General features: G+C 34.7%; 1 protein-coding gene across 17 annotated transcripts in view; it reads right to left on the bottom strand.

The window, feature by feature from the left end:
• Window positions 1-21424, bottom strand: part of THOC2 (THO complex 2) — a 143435-nt gene that overhangs the window by 6366 nt on the left and 115645 nt on the right. For 6 of the 17 annotated variants that reach the window (XM_036270263.1, XM_036270252.1, XM_036270268.1 and 3 more), the window contains 14 exons: window positions 21133-21274; window positions 20535-20692; window positions 19481-19609; window positions 12772-12903; window positions 12494-12678; window positions 11897-12075; window positions 11277-11379; window positions 9918-10348; window positions 9656-9714; window positions 8104-8235; window positions 3238-3375; window positions 2805-2874; window positions 2565-2722; window positions 94-676 (listed from right to left, as the gene is read on the bottom strand). In XM_036270263.1, the coding sequence (XP_036126156.1) occupies window positions 563-676; window positions 2565-2722; window positions 2805-2874; window positions 3238-3375; window positions 8104-8235; window positions 9656-9714; window positions 9918-10348; window positions 11277-11379; window positions 11897-12075; window positions 12494-12678; window positions 12772-12903; window positions 19481-19609; window positions 20535-20692; window positions 21133-21274 (2130 nt within the window). In that variant the 3' untranslated portion in view covers window positions 94-562. Of the gene's footprint in view, window positions 1-93; window positions 677-2564; window positions 2723-2804; window positions 2875-3237; window positions 3376-8103; window positions 8236-9655; window positions 9715-9917; window positions 10349-11276; window positions 11380-11896; window positions 12076-12493; window positions 12679-12771; window positions 12904-19480; window positions 19610-20534; window positions 20693-21132; window positions 21275-21424 lie in introns of those variants that run through there. The other 11 variants (XM_036270254.1, XM_036270256.1, XM_036270255.1 and 8 more) reach the window with 7 other exon arrangements.

Below are 21424 nucleotides of genomic sequence, written 5' to 3' on the forward strand. Positions count from 1 at the left end.
TACTTTGCAAAATGGACCTAGTTTCTTCAACATTATCAGACCTCATTATATAAAATTTCTCTTTAAATGAAAAAAAGGTGAGAGAACACTCACCTTGATGGAAAGTCTTCATTATCTGTGTTTGTCCGAGGACTTATGAGTAGATGACAAATTAAGGGGAAAACTAGGGAAAAAAAGAATGGTGTCTCATCTTTTAGTACAATCCCTTAGCTTGAAGGCCTACTTGGCTCTGACCAGCCTGGTAGCCTCAAACTCTACCAGCTCTGCTTGTCTGCTGCATCATCTTGCCCTTCAATTCCCCATGCTCCCAGCCCAAGGGACTCTTGTTTTTCTTCCTCTCAGTGGTAACACTGTCAGAAGGACTCCAAATCCCTTGGTGGCATAAAACCACCTCAGTCAACAAAGAAGTTTTAAAAATATATCAGTTCTCCCACTTCCACATTTCTTACAGCTGAGAGGATTAACTGGAGAGATCATTTAAAAGCTAAGAGGCTCTTAAGCATTTAGAGCGCATACTTCAAGGGTACAATTCTAAACATGAACAGTATCAAAGCTTTCCATTTCACTGATTAAAAGCATCAATAAGATGAAAAGGATATTGTTTCTTCTCTTCCTTTCCTCCTGAACTGTCCCGTTTCTCTTTCTTTTCTATCTTTTCTTTATCATGCCTGGACTCCTATAAGGAATGGTGGAATTAGTTGGGGAAGGGAAAACCAAATTAAAAAAATCAGCTCAAAATCCCTTTTCAATCACCCACCAGTCATTAATTTTTCTTCAAAAACTTATTTAATATGAAACTAAAAGCACAAGCAACAACAAAGAATTGGACTTCATCAAAAGTAAACACTTTCATGCATCAAGTAACACTACCAAGAAAGTGAAAAGATACAACCTACCAAATGGGAGAAAAATATTTGCAAATCATAGATCTCATAAGGGTCTAAGTATTAGACTATAAAAAGAATTCTTACAACTGAGCAAAAGACAGATAATCCAATTGAAATGGCCAGAGCCTCTGAGCAGATCTCTCCAAAGAGGATATACAAATGGCCAAAAAGCACATGAAAAGATGCTCAACATCATTAGCCATTAAAGAAATGCAAAATCAAAACCACAATGAGATGCCACTTCACACCCACTAGGATGGCTATATAATAAAAAAATTTTAATTTAAATTAAAAAAAAGAAAAAAATGTTGGCAAGAATGTAGAGAAACTGGCACCCTTATGCATTGCTGGTACAAATGTAAACTGTGCTGCCACTGTGGAAAACTGTTTGGTGGTTCCTCAAAAAGTTAAACATAGCATTACCATATAACCCAGAAATTCCACTCCTGGGTATACACACAAGAGATTTTAAAACATATACTTCATAGAAGCACACAAATGTTCATAGCAGCACTATTCACAATAGCCAAAAGGTGGAAAACACAAAAGTCCATCAAATGACAAATGGTCAACAAATGTGGTATATTCATATAATGAAACATTATTTAGCCATATAAAGAAATGAAGTACTGCATCATGCTACACCATGGAAGAATCTCAAAAACATTATGCTAAGTGAAAGAAGAAACAAAAGATTCCATTCATATGAAATATCAAAAATTGATAAATCCACAAAGACAGAAAGCAGATTAGTTTTTTTCCAGGAGACAAAGGAAGGGGAAAATGGGGAATGACTGCTTAATGGGTATGAAGTTTCCCTTTGGGGTGATGAAAATGTTTTGGAACTAGATAGAGATGATGATTGCACAACATTATAAATATACTAAATGCCACTGATTAGATACTTTAAAAATGGTTAATTTTATGTTATGTAAATTTTAAGTCAATTAAAAAAAATATTTAAATTGGTGCTCCCCTTTAAAGCACATAGAAAATTTTAGTGTCACCTTATAATTTTCTAAAACTGCTTTTAACAACTATAAATTTAATAACTATAAATATATAAAACAAATGTTTTGAATATACAACATAATAATGCTTTGTAATCACTTTACACTTTAGTAATGACTTGCTTACTTTATGACAGATGCATGAGATGTATTTTGAATATCATCCATTAGTATCTAAGAGAATGCACACTACACTTAATTTGAGAATCAAATACAAGTTGCAAACACATAAGGTTATTAGGAGAAAATGTTATAAAAATGTTTAGAATCACAGGTAAACATTTTTTTACTTTATGACCCGTAATGATCAGGGAGAATACATGTAACCATATCTTAATTTCATGAATAAAGAGAAATTTAAAAAAACATTGTTGGTGGAGAAAAAAGAAAACACAAAAAGAAAGGCTGAAACTCAATGAACAGAAATAGGTGGGAGTGGAATGGAGAGGAAAGGAATTTCAGAGAGAAACTAATTCTACCCTCCCAGTAATTTGGGACTGAACTGGCTGAAATTGCCCAGATAACCTGCCCTCCTCTAATGTCTCATCTTTCCAACTCAAATAATTAACAAAAGAATATCTGACTACAAAAGAACCTCAATACGTGCTAAATTTTCAGATTTAATTTTCTAAGAAAAGTACACTGCTCCTTTGTTTTCCTAATTTACCTTTTTGCCACTGGAGGAGATTTTATCCATCTTTTCAGATTTAAATGAATCACCACCTTTTTCTTTGCCTGAAGATTTTGACTTATTTTTTTCTTTGTCTTTCTCATTTGGATAAGGAGACTCACATGGACTTTCACTTTTGTGTTTTGAAACAGTCACTAAAATTATAAAAGAGAATCATGAAAGCCGTTTCCAATTAAATTTGACAGTTGATTCAAAAGTATTGATAAGTCTACCTACTTGTTCCATTTTCCTCTTTCCGCCTCTTGGTTAAGTCCGGTAGCACTTCACGGTCATTGTTTGAGTGATCCTAGAACCAAGAATTGTGAACTACATTGATCAGGAGTTTACGTTTTTGTTTTAAAGTATTACGTTTATACAAGAAGGGCACCGCATTGTAAAATATTTGTGGTAGTTTCACATACTTGTAAAATGACATGAAAAACAAGCAGAGCTTATAATCTTATAATCTTAAAATCCTTGTTAGGAGAGATTATTAGGCTAAAGATCTTTACTACTGTAGAAGATTCAAACACACTTTAGGGTAAAAATACCAGTTAAAACACTAAATAACAGATTGCCATGCAACACACTAGTACTTTAAAAATAGGCAACAAACATACTATTGTACATGATAATGAGCTTTGCAAACTAGTTTTAAAAAATTACAAACCCTTTTCCGCTCTTTCCTGTCCTTTTCATCTTTTTTCTCTCTTTCTCTGGATCTTTCCCTTGACTTGTCCAAATCTTTCTTGTCCATTTCTCTCTCCTTACTCTTGGACAGTGGTGAAGGAGTATGATTAAGGTAGAGCTGTTAAATTAAGGCAACATTACTAAAGATTATTAGTTTTCCAGTATTGGTATCATTTGCTTGATTGTTTATTAAATGAAAGACAATTGGTAGTTAGACCCAAAGTCAAAACTGGTCAGCTGTCTGGATTGCAAGAGGTAAAATAAAAGAGCATGGCACAAATTATGCACAAAGACTTCATTCTTGGCCTTATAAAATTTATCAGTTCATTCCTGCCTCGACTGAGTAAATTCATCAGTAAATTCACAAGCTACAGTTCCTTGTATAGCTCTATTGTGAAGACCTACAACCACCATTACAAGAGTCCATATGTGAAAAATAGTGGCTAGACTTTCTCTACTATAAAAAAAATTATAAGCCTCTACATAATCATGAAAATTTTAATAGTTTTACAATCTACTAACAGGCAATCAATGACAGTGAGCAAAAGTATAAAATAAAGCCTAGCCATGACTAATACGTTTTTTCTGCCTCAGAGTGCATCATGCATAGATTATCATAAATTATTTTTATAAATTTAAAGGCTACATAGTTTCCACTTCTAAAAGCACTCCAATTTCTATCAAATTATCACAACTAACTGTGAAATTTGTCTTACTAGTTCTAAATAACTCAGAAAACCATATAGTCAGCTGAGGATGATGAAACACCTCAAAGACTAAAAAATAATAAAACGATGTTCTCCTCTGCCTATTCTTTCTCTGCCAAAAGGCAATAAAACAGCCAAAGATCAAGGATTTGCTAACTCTAAATATCAGAGAGAAAACCTTACTTATGCAAGTTGCAAATACAGAAATCCATTATAAAGGAAATTACTACGGAAGTAATCAAATACCTAACCTTATATCATTTATAACTGCTATAAGCTTATGTTTAAGACATTAGAAGTATTAGGCAGCAGAATACTGAATATAACTCATTATATAACTACACAATTCTAGATATACCTTAGCAATGAAAAGAACAGTAAGTCAGAAGTCAAATATTTTTACACAATGAAATCCTTTGGTATTCAAAGGAAGACATGAAAAAAAGACAACCATCATCTTTTTTAGAAAGATCTTTTTTAAAAAAACCACATTTTTTAACACCAACAAATAATGTCAATTCAGCTGGCTCAGAAATAGTGCTATAACAATACAGAAGTAGATTCTTTAAAATGTCAGTGTTTAAAAGTTGGTGATCAACTGAAATAAACAAAATGTTCATTAATAACAAAGAGCAAGAGAATGAAAAACAGTCATAAAAGTGCTTGTGCAAAATGTACTCTTGCTAGGTATAATGCGCTAAATGACACTTCAAGATTTTCTATATACGAGGTGTATTCCTGTCTTGATATTACTCATAAAACTGATGACACAATGGAAATAATATATTACAATACTCGAAAAATATTTCTCTAAAGGAAGTATTGCTTAATTCTCCCAATAGAAGCAAAAAAATAGTTTTTTTGGTTACAAATAAGCATGCATGCACATGCACACACACACACACAAGAATGAGGTTTTTAACTGCACCTAACTTGAATTCTGTATTGCAAGAAATTGAGAAACCTAGAAATTTTTAGTTTAGAAATGTACTCAATTCTATTATTTCTTTCTACCCTTCTAAGAACAGTTCTGATCATCATACTCTTTTCTACAAAAACAAACTCTCGTAACCTATGGGATAAAATGGATACTCTTTAGCTTAGGTATTCCAAACTCTTCGCAATCTTTGCACAATTATATCCTCCTATGGAGTATCCAATGCACTATACTGTGGCTACCACTGCTCCCTGTCCTTCCAAGTTATGTTCATCAAAATGGTTGTTCACTTTTACCTTAATCTCTTAAAATCCTAAGTAGCTGTCGAAGATGGCTCAGAAGTGATCATCAGTTCTACTGTCTTTCAACTCCTCAATTCACTTTCTGGTAAACTTATATTAACCTTTTTGTGACAGGTATTACCTGTTAAATTCATGTCATTTATTTTTGTCTATAACATAGTTTCCAGTATTGTAGGGGAGCTAATGTGTCTTTTCTACTTTTACACACTTACTAGTGCCTTGTATACAAACAGTGAATACATGTCTGCCAAATAAAATTAATGATTTGTTAAATCGATCTGCATGAAGCACTGTTGAATTGTGTTTTTATTTGCTTTTACTTTTGACATTAGGATCATTAGGTCCGAAAACAATTTGATTGATTTTCAAAATCTGCTTAAGAGAACACCACTACATTGACTTTATGAAGGTTACAATATGTAAAGATGGCTTGGGTTTGGTTGTAAATCTTTGTTTTAAGATGGTAACAGAATTAAAAGCAGCATTCACTTTTGAGGTGGTTATTGCTACCCTCTAAATTACACAGAACCTCGGTTAAAGGAGCACATTTTTCACACATTCTTCATCAAATGCAGCTAGTAAGATTGCTAGGTAAAAACACAACTGACCAAAACTGGAAATATGCCAATTGAAAACTGAGGTGAAAGATGAACTGACAAACTCTTTGGATACTAAGCTAGATTTTTCTCCCTTTAACCAATCCTATTTGAAAAGCCAAGTCCATGTATTATGTGTTACCATGGATTAGCAAGTAAAAATAGTAAGTAATTCAATTTTTTTAAAAAGAGTATCCCAGGGCATAACTAAAAGATTAAACTAAAGCAGGGAAACAATTTTATATATACAAGTGACCAGAGAGCATGAAAAAATAGAAACATGTCTTTAGAGTCCTCTAAAAAGCAAAAACTACCCCAGGAATACTGAATATATATAGATCATTTATAGAGATCATTCAAAGTCCAGTAAATTTTTTTTTCTAAGACATTCATATGGTATTAAAATTCCCTAGACACATAAAAATGCAACATCAAACACTATGCAGACCAATAAACTTTGGATGCTTTACCAAAGTCCAAAGGCCTAAGAATTCATTTCATATATTTACTGAACACCAAATAATATTGCCAGGTACCATATAAAGCACTAAGAATCTGAAAAGTGGTATGAGTCACGTCATTTTTAGAAGTGTATTCATATGCCATTTTCAGAATTTTCTGGTTGGTTGTGGAATAAATCTATTGAATTTTAAATGCACAAAAAGTCACCATCTTTTTTTTTAAAAAAAAGAGAAGTGGTAGGAAGATTGGCTTAATTCATTATAAACTTAGAAAACAAGACAAATGCTACAGAAGTTGGGAACCCTGTCAACTATTGTTGAAATGGGTGCTAAGGATCAGGAACCATAATTTCTTTTCTTGCTATTTTTTTTCATTGTGGTAAGAATACCTGAGGAAACTTAACTGTAGTCTAAGTTTTGATACTGACAAGTTATATACCAGTGGGAAAGGATCAAGAACTTCTTCAGTCTCTTATTTGTCAAAAAGACACTAATATTTGCCCTATCTACCTCATAGCACTGTAATGAGCACGAAATGAGATAACATATGTTTCTCTCACATATGTTTTATTTTCAAAAGGCTTTCACAAATGTAAAGAACCATAATCTTCGTCATTGATTAGAAAATCCAGTTAACTATAACAGCAGATTTCAAACTGCTTCAAAATATTTTTCAGGAAATAAATATTCACAAGGTAACATTGTAAACCCATGAATTTAAAATAGCCCACACAAGCCACTGATGGTTAAACTGACATATACAATCCCAAACTGGTTATGAAAACCTAGTATATTGCAATACATATTTAATTTAGCCAATAAAAAGTTTTACTTTAAAAGAAAGCATTCACAGTACAGCTGATAGCTCTTTTGATTAATACAGTATATTCTGAAAACAATGCTACAATTTCAGGACACAGGCACATTGGCTAATCTAAACTGTTAAAAACTAATGCTTATTTGCCCAATATCCACAGACATTTCATTGTAAAGCTATAGATCTAAAAGCAATTAGTACTGTCAACTGGATTTGTTTCAAAATTTCACTTTGTATTGGTCCACCCGTAAGGAAGGAAGCATACTTAGCAGATATATAAGAGGAAGCAGAGTATCAAAGTAAAGAAGAGTACAAGTTTTATAATAATAAAGACAAAATAACATAAACAATGGACAATTCAACTACAATAATGAAATGAACTCTGTAATAAGATATACAAACTGCACATTATTTTTAGTAGCAGTACTACTCAGAAAGTAGAGTAATAGGCAAGAATAAATACGAACATGTAAACACAACCATCATGTTGAATATTTCCCTCCAGGAAAATTATTAGTTTACATTAACCATATTTCTTGATATTATGCTACAACTACCAAAAAGGTAGCTCAGCAGAAGCAATATAAAGAATTTTAGGAATTGAGATGGGCTCAAGTTTTTAGAATGGTTACGTGAATGCATCCAATTTATTTTTTGGTCTTTCAGGTTGTCTAAAAAAGTCAGAAAGCAGCCTGACAGATTTGTTTTAAGAAATTAAATAAGCCTACTCCCCAAAACAAACCAACAATGTCTTCTCCAAACCTCAATTTCCAGATTTTTGAAGCATAAAAGGGTAATGCATAACACAGCAAGCAAGATTATAGAAATGTTGCCACATTACACACATTTATAACAATCTCATTAAAAGGGACCATTGTCATCCATTGTTTCAGTTTGTGATAAGTATTTTTAATGGTTATCCTACTAGCTTACTGAATTTACTAGGGCAAATGTATCTACCAAATAAATGAAATAAAGAATTTTTTTTTGTTTTACTTAGGCATGATGATTTTAAAAGACTCAAACCTTTGCTGAAGACTCCTTGAGTTCGATGAGACTGTCCTGTAGAAAATGAATGGAGATGACAGGTGAGCTGGCATAGTTCTCAGAACCCAGAAGAACTTTGGGAAGTATGGCTGTAACCTGGAAATAAACCAGCTACTTCTTGTGAGGATAAATCTCATGATGTCATTATTACATGAATATCAACAATAAAAAATAAAAGCAAAACCATGTAATGGAATTGTAATGTTAAAAAACTAAATTATATGTACTCAATGTAACAAATAAAACTCTTTCTCTGCTCAGAATCTAAAAATAAATGTCAATGCCACATTTTTCATTACACTGCAAGATGTAGACTATAGGTAATGTTAAGAGGCTTGAGAAATCAAAATATATTTTTCCTACACAAAAAGTTTAAAATAGTGGAGGTCACTGTGGAAGAACAAAACTATCTTACATTTTCATAGTTTTTCTTTAATTGGGAGATTCAATTCTTACTTTACTGTGACTTGAACATAAATATACATTTTTTTTTATCCTAGCCAGAAAACTCAGTGGCATTATAGTAACAAGAAAACAAAATGTATTTTATAAAAGACTAATCACTTTTTTTTTTGCACAGTGCCTGTGATGGTGAATCTCATACCTCCCAGAATAAAACAAAAACAAAAACAAAAATAAAGCACTTAAAAGAAAGAAAAGGAAATCAATTACGGTATTCCACCACAGTGCTCTTGATGAAGAATTAATTAACTTACAGTTTTAAAAGTTCAACGTATTGCAATTTCAAAGATTCCATGAAATTAGATGACTTTAGAATTAAAATTAAATATGGAGCAAGGAATGGCTACCCTGAGTCTTCAAGAAGGCTACACCCACGATTTTGTGCTGCAGTTGAATGCCTGGGGTTTCTCTTTGCTTGGTGGTAGGACTGGATGCCACATCTGCTTTTATCGTAACGCAAGGTTCAACTTGTTGGGAACCCAGTGGGTATAAACAAACCTCCAAGAGAAGATACAACAGAAGCTGCATGCTCACTGAATATATACTACAGGAGAACTGATCACCAGGGAGACTTTAAAATGGAACTCCTTTCAAGATTCCTTCTTAGAAGGCATAAATCGGTATGATGCTCATCAAGAAGCTTGATGAATTCAGAGGTATCTTGTTTATCCTGTATCATCCAGGAAGTCTTCAGTGCTATATATTCTTCAATATTTATGCTGAAAAATAGGCTTCATTCTGCTGAAAAGATTCATTTGCTTGTAGCCACCATTGCACTCCAAAAAGACTGCTTAAAGCAGTGAGGCACTTCTGGGTAAAATTTCTCTTGCACTTTGAAACACTACAAAATTAGTGCTCAGTCCTTGAAGTTGTAACATTTTTATTACAAAAATACTCAATAGGAAAAAAAATATCAGTCCACCAATATGTAAAAAATTCATTTTCTAATGCAACATGAAACCTCCAGTGGCTCCAGTGAATACTTGGCACAAGACTTGAAGGAAGTCAGGACACGTATTCCAAACAGGTGAGCCTAACATGGACGCTGCCTTCCTCAGGCTATACTAACCTTTACTGTTGAGGAATGTGATGGAGAAGGGTGGGTATCAATTTTGCGGCGTTTTTGTTCTGTTGGGGAAAAAAGCAATAGTCACAATAATGCATACTTCCACTTTTTCCAAATACTTCAAAAAAAATCACCAACTTTTAAGGTCATCAAGTATTAGCTGCCCCAGTACAGTCCCTAGATAACTTGCCAAAACAAGGAGACAAAAAGCAACTATACATTTCAAAGATCAAAGGTAAACAAATATAAAGAAAGGCGAACTTGCCCCTTTCAGGCTCAGTAATATCTGATCGGGGAACAGGTGACTTCAAGGACCCAGAAACTGGTGTTTTATCTCCTCCTTTTACATTTTCCTTTGATTTCGTTTCCTTTGCTATATCTCTTTCTCTGGATGGCTCCTTCTCTCTTTCCTTTTCTTGAGTTGATTTTGATTCTACATTGGAGACAGTGGTCTTGAATTTCTCATCTTTAACTTTGTCTTCCTTCTTGAATTTTTCTTTCTCTTTGTCAGATTTAGGTGTTCTTTCCTTCGTCTCTCTTGCTTTTTCATCTTTATTTGGTCGCTCTTCCTTCGGTTTTTCTTTACCATCTTTACCAAGTATCCTGGCCTCTGGAGTAGTAGCTGGAGTCTTTTCTTTTTTCTCTTTTTCTTTCTCTTTTCCCTTTTCTTTATCATTTTCTTTAACAGTTTTGCTGCTTAAAAATAAAAAATATAATATTTTAAAATAAACTAATAAAATATATTTCATGGTTTAAATCATTAAGGGTTTTTTACTGACTTGAAAAATTATAGAACTAAGAATAGTCCTTTGAAAACTAAAGGACAACTTTTAGACAAGGATAAAGGAAGTACTTATCTATCCAATAAATAATAAATAACCAAATTTATAAATAGCATATTAAAAAGAATGATCAAATTGATGCCAGGCATACATTAATAACCTTTGAGGATTACAAGGTAACAATGAAAAATTATCCCACAAGCCAACCACGGGTATTACTGTCAGGAACTGGATTACTTGGCTGTATGGGCCACTGATTTAAATCAGTGTAGGCTTCTCTTGTATTAATTATCCTTATCCAGATTGTCCACAACACTCAAATCTCAAAATGTTTTCTTAACTTCACCACCTACTACCTTCCCCTGCACATCCCAACTCGGGAAAGAAAGTCAGTCTTAGCATTATACAAAACATAATGAGGACAGTAAGCACATCATCAAAATGTCAAAGTCCATCATAAACAACGTTCATAGTATTCAACTACTACCCTTTTCCATTCATGTCTAATGAGGTTAGTCATATAAGAATTCAGAATTTTAGAACTGGATATTAAAGTTTGCGTGCTAGGGGTGAATATTACTACTTGGTTTTCATTGTTTCTAGATATTTTTGGTGGAAATACATATTTCCATGGAGCTAGAAAATACATATTTCTTTTGATTTGAAAAAGAAAAATACATTATGAGTTTGTAAGTTGTATTCTGAAGTCAAATTTAAGATGAGAGGAATTTTATTTAACATATTTTATTTTATGTTCATTTTCTTTGCTATTACAGTAGAAGTTTTTGATTCCTAATATAAAAAAAAAAGAATTCAGAATTTTGACATAACAGTGTTTCTACCTGTTAGAGCCACTATTTCCATTGCTTGAATTGCCTTTCGGTGTGGCACCAGAAGCTTTATTAACAGCTTTCACACCACACTGAGATCTCTCCCTTGATTTATCTGAAATAAAGATAAGATTTTATTTGATAATTCCCTAAACATAAGTACACTACAATCTCATAGCAAAATGATTACAGATTAATTAGAAACAAAGGATTGATTACTTCTTGACAGTTACGTACTACTACCTAGGGAATAAAAAAGTAATTATAAGGCAGCATTTTCCCTGGCCAGTTTGGCTCAGCAGTCAGAGCATCAGCCCTTGGACCAAAGGGTCAAGGGTTCGATTCCCGGTCAAGGACACATAGCTGAGTTGCAGGTTCGATCCCTGACCCCAGTGGAGATCAGGCAGGAGACAACAAATCAATGTATCTCTCTCGCATCAATGTTTCTCTTTCTCTCTTTCCTCCCCATCCCACCCTTCCACTCTATCTAAAAATTAATGGAAAAATATCCTCAGGTGATGGTTAACAAAAGAAAAAAAAATAAGGCAGCATTTTACTTGTCATGTAATACAAAACATTTCAGTTTGTTGAAACAAAACATATTATTTACATATATCTACAAATAAACATACCATTCTCCTCAGCACTGCTTTCATCAGATTTAGATGCACTTCCTATCGACGATGAAGAAGACCCACCACCAGGCCCATTTTGTACACTGGCAACTGCATTCCTCGGAGGGGGGTCTTTGTGATGAAACTCATTTTCAGGTATCATGTATGACTTTCTACTTTTCAACTGCCCAGAGTAGCTGTAAGTCGCACAAAGTGTTTAAATATACAAATACAAATCAAAAAGCACAAACATGGGGTTTAAAAACATAAAATTAGCAAGGTAAATAAATATTTCAATGTAAACTAATCCTTAAACTAAGATGCCTTTTTTTTTTCACAACTGAAGATCTGATAACCCAACTGAAGATAAAATTACATTTCCTCCAAACCAGTACATATTATATATGACTTGTGAAATTATTGTCCAGTATAGACCGGAAGCTTATAATCGGAAGTGACAACTCTCACCAGCCTGTGGCAACATGATCGCATAATCTCCCATAATCTCCTGAAGTAAAGCAGAAGATAAACTTCAACACTGTAAAACATTTTAAAGTCTTCAGAATCCTTTTGTTATCTAGTCTCATAAATCACATTAAAGTATAATTGTGTTACCCCATAGCCAATGCATATAGATCAGGCCTCTTCTCTTTTTCTTCTTGGCAGATTTTATGCACTCTTCTTTCTAATGCCTGACCCAGATTCAAAACTTTTGGGTACCAAGGAAGTATTTTTGTTAGCACAATCAAAATATTCCTGATGTGAGTATATTCGCCTGTCTCAAGGCAATGTACCGATGCCTACAACAAATATTTTAAGATCCGTTATTATAAAAGTGTAAGTATGAAGAGGGGGAAAAAAAACACCTTTGAAAAAATACAATTTTTTTTTACCTTGGTTAGTTTGTAATGCCATTTATGTACAACATGCCGAAAATTTTCATAGTCTAATTGATCAGCTTTATTTCCACCATCAAATCCAGTTGCCCGTAATATAGTAAGAAATCCTGGATAATTTCCACATTCCTGAGAGAGGAAAAAAGGATGTTACTTTTAAAGAAAAATTCTGTCCCCTAAAGTAGCAGAGGATGAAACTTTAGAATAGATTAATGATTCTTTGTGAAAACATGATATGTATTTGAATGATAGGTAGTTTTCACAGAAAGGTTCAGTTTATTCAATGATTTGGAATGTTATCAGTTTGAAATAGGATAAAAATATATGGCACTTTTAATAATGGATGAATTATGCTTAAATTTAAAATATTGTTTTACAACTGAATCATTTTTTAAAATATATTTTTATTCATTTTTTTAGATAAAGAGGAAGGGAAAGGGGGACAAAGATAGAAACATTGATGAGAGAGAAACATTGATTGGCTGCCTCCTGCACACCCCATACGGGGGACCAAGCCCACAACCTGGGCATGTGCCCTGATTGGAAATTGAACCAGAAACCTCTTGGAGCATGGGACAATGCTCAATCCACTGAGCAACACCGGCTGGGCACAACGGAATCTTAAACTCAGCTTCCCTTTTAAAACCAAACAACCTAGAGTCTCCAGTCTGTGGGGGTAGTACTTTGGGAACGAGGTACCAGACCAGGTAGGGGAGGCACAAGAACCATTTGCCAGAATCCACAACTTTCGAATTCCAGAATGAATTTTTAAAAGATACCTAAACCATAAAATCAGAAAAATGGCAGCGGAGAGAATGGAAGCTACACAGACCATCTCCCAGGACCAAACTGGAATTACAATGAAAATAAAGACAAATTGTCAGGAAAAAGCAACAGAAAAGCAGCTTGGAGGACCATATAACCAGGGACACCGATTGAACCTGGTAGGCTTGCAGGGCACGAGAGGGGGGATGGGAGCCCACAGACAGCAGCGGCCTTAGCTGTGAGCAGGGTCTTCGGATAAAACTCCCAAGCGGCTCCACAGTGCAAAGCCGGGACAGAGGCTAAAATAGCCACAATCACATACCTTCGGCTCCGGCAGAGGGAGGGCGGACTGGACTGAAACTGTGTGGGGACACTCAGGATTTGGAGGGCGCTCAGGGCTTTTGCTGAGTTGAGGCCACACAAAAGGGTGGTCATCTTACTCCTTCCCAGGGTTCTGGGGATAAGCAGTGGCCCATCCCTCTGAGATTCAACCCCACCCGGTAGCCATTGAAATGCAAATGGGGCTCATTAACAATCAGCATGTGCCCCACACTCAGAAAATTCCCTTATGCTCAACATCTGAGGGAGTTTTTCATTCAACTGAGACTCCAAGCCTATTCAAGTAACCACTACTGATAGCCTCCAGGCAAAAAGCTAGAGGATAACTGTACTATTCCTGGGGTAGAAAGTCTAACCAGGAGAGTCACACTTGACAGTGGTGTTTAACCTGGGTACTCCCTGGCTCATCCACACCCAGGAGAGGGAGCCACAAACAGCAGAACACCAACACCCACAGGGAAAATTTGGCAGGCTCCAAAGACCACTGTGATAGCCAAAATGGGGAAACATAGAAACAAGAGCGAAATGAAAGAACAAGAGACCTCTACAGAAGATGAAATAAATGAGGTGCAGTTAAGCAAGTTAACAGAAATACAATTCAGAGGCATGATCTTGAGGAAGCTCAACAGCATGTGTAAGGACATGAGCACCATGAATAAAGACATAGAAATGTTGAACATCAACCAGTTGAAAATTAAAAGCCACCAAGAAGAAATGAAGTATGACATATCAGAAATAAAGAACACATTGGGAGGTCTAAACAGCAGAGTAGGGGAAGCGGAGGACCGGATCAGTGAATCAGAACACATGGTAGAAAAAAAATCAACCAATCAGAAAACCAAAAGGAAAAAACAATGAAAAAACAGGAAGAAAGCATAAGAGAACTGTGGGTCAAATGGAAACGTAATAATATTCGCATCATAGGAGTCTCCGAAGAAGAAAATGAGCAAGTTTTAGAGAATATATTTGAAGAAATAATGACAGAAAAGTTCCCTAATTTGGTGAAGGAAGAAGGCATTCAAGTTTAAGAAGCACAGACAGCCCCAAGCAAGAAAAACCCAAACAGGCCGACACCAAGACACATAGTAATCAAAATGCCAAAAATTAAAGACAAAGAGAGAATCCTAAAAGCAGCAACAAATAAACAACAAATTACCTCCAAAGGAACCTCCATAAGGTTCTCAGCTGACTTCTCATAAGAAACACTATAGGCCAAAAGGGAATGGCATGAGGCAATCAAAGTCATGAAAAACAAGGATCTGAATCCAAGACTACTCTACCCAGCAAGGCTATCATTCAAAATAGAAGGTCAAATAAAGAGCTTCCTAGACAAAAAAAAAAAAAAAAAAAAAGGCTAAGGGAATATATTAGCACCAAACCAGAACTACATAAATGTTAAAAGGACTGCTGTAACTAGCAGAAGAAATAGGAAGAAAAATAAAACCACATTAAACAAGAATGGCAATAAATAAGTACATATCAATAATCACCTTAATGTAAATGGAATAAATGCTCCGATAAAAAGACACAGAGTAGCTGATTGGATAAGAAAGCATTACTAATCGATATGTTGTTTACAAGAGACCCACCTCACTATAAAAGACTCACATAGGTTGAAAGTGAAGGGATGGAAAAAAGTCTTCCAAGCAATCGAAAAGCAAAAAAAAGCTGGATAGCAATACTCATATCTGATAAAATAGATTTCAAAATGAAGGCCATAACTAGAGACAAAGAAGGCCACTACATAATATGGAAAGGATCTATCCAACAGGAAGATATAACCTTGATAAACATATATGAACCCAATATAGGAGCACCAAAATATATTAAAAATCTTCTGGAAAACGTCAAAGGAGAAATCAATAGCAATACAATCATAGCAAGGGATTTCAACATCCCACTGACATCACTGGATAGATCCCCTAGACAAAAAATTAGCAAGGAAACAGAGAGTCTAAATAAAGCACTAGACCAAATGGATTTCATACATATCTACAGAGAATTACACCCCAAACCTACAGAATTCACATTCTTCTCAAGTGAACATGGGACATTCTCAAAGATACACCACATGTTAGGACACAAACTAAGTCTCCACAAGTTCAAGAACATAGAAATCATATCAAGCATCTCCTCAGATCACAATGGCATGAAACTAGAAATCAATTGCAACAAGAACATGCAAAGACATTGGAACACATGGAGGCTAAAGAGCATGTTATTAAACAATGAATGGGTTACCATGGAGATCAAGGAAGAAATTAAAAACTTCCTCGAAACCAATGAAAATGAAGACAAAACAACACAAAATCTATGGGATGCAGCAACAGCAGTTGTGAGAGGGAAGTTCATAGCACAACAGGCCTACCTCAAGAAGCAAGAATAATTTCTTATACACTATTTAACCTCACAACTTAAAGAATTAGAAAGCAAACAAAAAGAAAACCCCAGAGCAAGTAGAAGGAAGGAATGAGTAAAGATAAGAGCAGAAATAAATGACATAGAGTCCCAAAAAAGTATTCAAAGGATCAATAAAACAAAGAGCTGGTTTTTCAAAAAGATAAATAAGATTGATGGACTATTAGCTAGACTCACCAACAAAGAGAGAGAACCCAAATACACAAAATCAGAAATGAAAGAGGAGAAGTAACGACCGACACCACAGAAATACAAAAGATCATTAACAAATAGTATGAACAATTATATGGCAACAAATTCGACAAACTAAGCGAAATGGACAAATTTCTAGAAACACGGAGTCTCCCAAAAATGGACCAGGAAGAGATAAAAAAAAAAAAACTTGAACAGACCAATAACAACAGAAGAAACTAAAGATATAATCAAGACTCTTCCAGAAAACAAAAGCCCAGGCCTGGATGGCTTCACTGGGGAGTTTTACCAAACATTCAAAGAAGAACTAACACCCATTCTCCTCAAACTATTTCAAAAAATTCAAGAAGGAAGACTTCCAAACACGTTTTATAAGGCCAGCATAATTCTAATTCCAAAACCAGAAAAAGACACAACAAAGAAAGAAAACTACAGGCCAATATCCCTGATGAACATAGACACCAAAATCCTGAACAAAATACTACCAAATCGGATCCAGTAATACATGAAAAAATTATTCACCATCACCAAGTGGGATTCATTCCAGGGATGCAAGGCTGGTACAATATTCGCAAATCAATAAATGTGATACAGCACATAAAAAAAATAAAGAATAAAAACCACATGATCATATCAATGGATGCCAAAAAGCCTTCGACAAAATCTAGCATCCATTTCTGATACAAACGCTCAGCAAGCTGGAAATAGAGGGATCATATCTTGACATAATAAAGGCCACATACAAAAGACCTACAGCCAACATCATACTCAATGAGCAAAAATTAAAAGCATTTCCCTTAAAAACAGGAAAGAGAAAAAGATGCCCACTTTCACCGCTCTGATTTAACATAGTACTGGAAGGCTTAGCCACAGCAATCAGACAGGAAGAAAAAATAAAATGGATCCAAACTGGAAAGGAGGAAGTGAAACTGTCATGATTCACAGATGACATAATACTATACATAGAAAACCCCAAAGACTCCATCAAAAATTTAGTAGACTTAATAAATGAATTTCCCAAAGTGGCAGGATACAAAATTAAACGTCAAGAAATCGATGGCATTTTTCTACACCAATGATAAACTCACAGAAAGAAAAACGAAGAAAACAATCCCGTTCACCATTGCGACAAAGAAATTAAGATACCTAGAAATAAACTTAACCAATAAAATAAAGGACCTATTTGCAGAAAACTACAGGTCATTGAAAAAATAAATAGAGGAAGATATAAAAAAGTGAAAGCACATACCTTGTTCATGGATTGGAAGAATTAACATCATTAAAATGTCCATACTACCCAAAGCAATCTATAGATTCAATACAATCCCCATCAAAATACCAACAACATACTTCACAGAACTAGAACAAGTACTTCAAAAGTTCATATGGAACCAAAAAAGACCTCGAATAGCCACGGCAATCTTGAAAAAGAAGAACAAAGTAGGAGGGATCATATTACCACATTTCAGGTTATACTACATAGCCACTGTAATCAAAACAGCCTGGTTCTGGCACAAGAACAGGTATATATAGACCAGTGGAACAGAACTGAGAACCCAGAAATGGACCCAAGGCAATATGAACAATTAATATTTGACAAAGGTGGCAAGAGCATACAGTGGAGTTAAGACAGCCTCTTTAATAAATGGTGTTGGAAAAGTTGGACAGGTATATGCAAAAAAATAAAACTAGACCATCACCTTACACCCTACACAAGAATAAACTCAAAATAGATAAAAGACTTAAATGTGACTCATGAATCCATAAAAATCCTAGAAGAAACTGTAGGCAACAAAATTGCAGACATCATACGCAGCAAAATTTTAACTGGTACATCACTTAAGGCAACAGAAACAAAGGAGAAAATGAACACATTGGACTACATCAAACTCAAAAGCTTCTCCACAGCAAAAGATACAATCATCAAAATGGAAAGGCAACCCACTGTATGGAAGAGCATAATTGCCAATGACGTATCAGATAAGGGGTTAACTTCCAATATATATAGAGTGCTCATACAACTCAACAAAAGGAAGACAAAAATAAAATTAAAAAATGGGCAGAGGAACTAAATAGACACCTCTCCAAACAGGACATACAAATGGCTAAGAGACATATGAAGAAATGTTCAACATCACTAATCATCAGAGAGATACACATTAAAACAACAATGAGGTATCACCTCACACCTGCCAGAATGGCTGCTATCAACAAATCATCAAACAACAAGTGTTGGCGAGGGTGTGGAGAAAAGGGGACTCTAGTACACTGCTGGTGGGAATGCAGACTGGTGCAGCCACTGTGGAAAACACCATGGTGTTACCTCAAAAAATTAAAAATTGAACTTCCATTTGACCCAGTGATCCCACTTCTAGGAATATACTCAATGAGGCCTGAAACATCAATCAGAAAGAATATATGTACCCCCATGTTTGTAGCAGCACTATTTACAATAGCTAAAATCTGGAAACAGCCCAAATGTCCATCTGTAGACAAATGGATAAAAAAGTGGCGGTACATATACACAATGGAGTACTATGCGGCTGTAAGAAAGAAAGAACTCTTATCCTTTGAGATGACATGGAGGGACCTGGAAAGTATCATCTTACGCGAACAAGCCAAACAGAGAAAGACACATTATCATATGATCTCACTTATTTGTGGAATATGATGAGCATAACAGTCTGAGGAATGGGGTAGTCCCAGATATGTGGAAGTGGGATACAGACTGATAATCACCAGAAGAGGGGGCTGTAGGGGAGAGATAAACCACAGAACTTATATGCACGTGTGCACGAACAATGGACATGGACAACAAAGCTGGGACAGGGCGGGGAGGGAGAAGGAGGGGGGAATCAATGGGGGAAAAAGAAGAAACATCTGTAACAAACATAAATTAATTTATTAAATAAAAACAAACAAACAACCTAGAGATTACTGGAAGTGGTCATTATATGCATGAGTAAAATATAATCATATTTATTAGTCATACCTTTTCATATGTGGCTCTATCACTGTGCCACCTGGTTACAGTCTCTAACATGCAACAAAGAAATCTCCCGTATCGACTAGCTTCATTTTCAGTACAGCTTGCAACTGTGTAAATTATGTCAGAGAAAACCTAAAGGAAAAAAATGTTTGAAAAATAAAAACAAATCAAGGTCAAAATTAGTTTGAAATACCAAAAGATCATGTTATAGCAAATCATAACAAACCAAACAAGTAAGTTTAGTCAAAATCTATCTTCCCTTTCTATCTATATTCACAAACGCAGAGACCTTTAAAGATTTTGGCTTTCGTGGGGAAACAGCACATTCATAAAGCAACAACAACAAAACTTTTATAAAGAAACGCGATTTACTATGACAGAAAAAGAAAGATAACATTATTATTATTATTATTATATCATAACTTCTTTAATAAAAACTTAGCCATAGATATAACTGGAGTTAGGGGGACAGTAAGTAGAGGCAAATCTGATAGAAACCAGAAATAGACAGTGACATGCTGTAACATATATTACATTTTAAACCACAAAATGCAGTAATTTAGTAAGAAAAAGGCCAGATGCAAAAATATGTGGATGTGACCATACTGAAAAGCACCCCTGCTTTTATGTATGTGCAAAGTTTAAGCTTTTTTGTTGGGTTTTAGGGGGTGAACATTAAAAACGCAGAAAAGTTCTACCTATTACGGCAAACATATAAACCCAAATATTTAGTTAACAGATTAACTAGGGGTGCTATTACATATCGGGCACTTTTCAAAGTGCTTTTGTTTGTAGTGACTCAATTAATCCTCAAAGCAATCTTATGAAGCAGGTACTATTATCCCATTTCACAATAAGAAAACTGAGGCACAGAGAGGTTAAAAAACTTGCCAAAGATCATGTAGCTAGAAAGTAGCAGAGATAGGATTCAAGTTCAGGCACTTGGCTCTTGAGTTCATGCTTTTAACTACACACACAACAATACCTCTATAGATTATAATGTTTAGCTATCTTTGCGTGAGACTTGCTTTTAAAGGTTGCAATAAAAAGAACTTACTCGATCATAGCAAAGAAGTGTGGAAAAATTTGGAGTTTTCTGTTCATGTACCAATTCAACAAAACGAGCACAGTAAACAGCATCAATTGCTGAAAAAATACATCGAGGAAATATACACAGCTGTAGAAATTTTGTGATGGTCTCATTTTTAGTAGATTCTAAAAATAAGGGAAGAATATATTAAGTGGTAAACTTCTTCCTCAAGTGCCTCAAGGCCACTAAACTTAACAACATATTAACTTTAGTGTAGAGAATGATATAAAACCACAAACTATTTATAGTTTGTAACCAAAAGGTCATGACTAAAATAAGACTTTGTGGACACTTTTTTATATATAATTTCTCCAGAAATATGATTTTCTATAGAAAAGTTAAATGATACCTGCCGACTGTAATTATATGCTAATTAATTTTACCAGCAAACTAAATCAGTTCCTTCAGTGAGCATGTGAAGCTGACTCTGCATTAATGAATAACAAAAGAATGGGACAGTGAACAGAGTTGAAATACAAACATATAATACATTTCAACACCTCCAGTTATAAAGGTTTGCTTTTGTAATTTAGCAGCAGAGATGTTAACAATTCCAACAACATACTTGCTAAAAGCCAGTTGTCCTTTTCCAGTTTCAGTCTCTGTAGAACTCGCTGTACATGTTCCATCTGTTTCTTTTCTTCTTCAAGAAGCTTGTCCTGAAGGGCAGTACAGCGCTCCTTCTCTTTTTTCTTCTTATTTGGAGGCTACAAAGTATAAGTTAGATATTTTTCTAACTATAGACACATTGCCTCCCTTTCTTTTAATCAAAATTTTCAAAAACTGATTAACTGCTGATATTTTATATTCATTACTTCAACAGAAGTTGTTTAGGAGTCTATTAATATGTGCTTTCA

The sequence above is a fragment of the Molossus molossus genome, unplaced genomic scaffold, assembly GCF_014108415.1.
Source record: "Molossus molossus isolate mMolMol1 unplaced genomic scaffold, mMolMol1.p scaffold_m16_p_2, whole genome shotgun sequence".
NCBI classification, from domain to species: domain Eukaryota; kingdom Metazoa; phylum Chordata; class Mammalia; order Chiroptera; family Molossidae; genus Molossus; species Molossus molossus.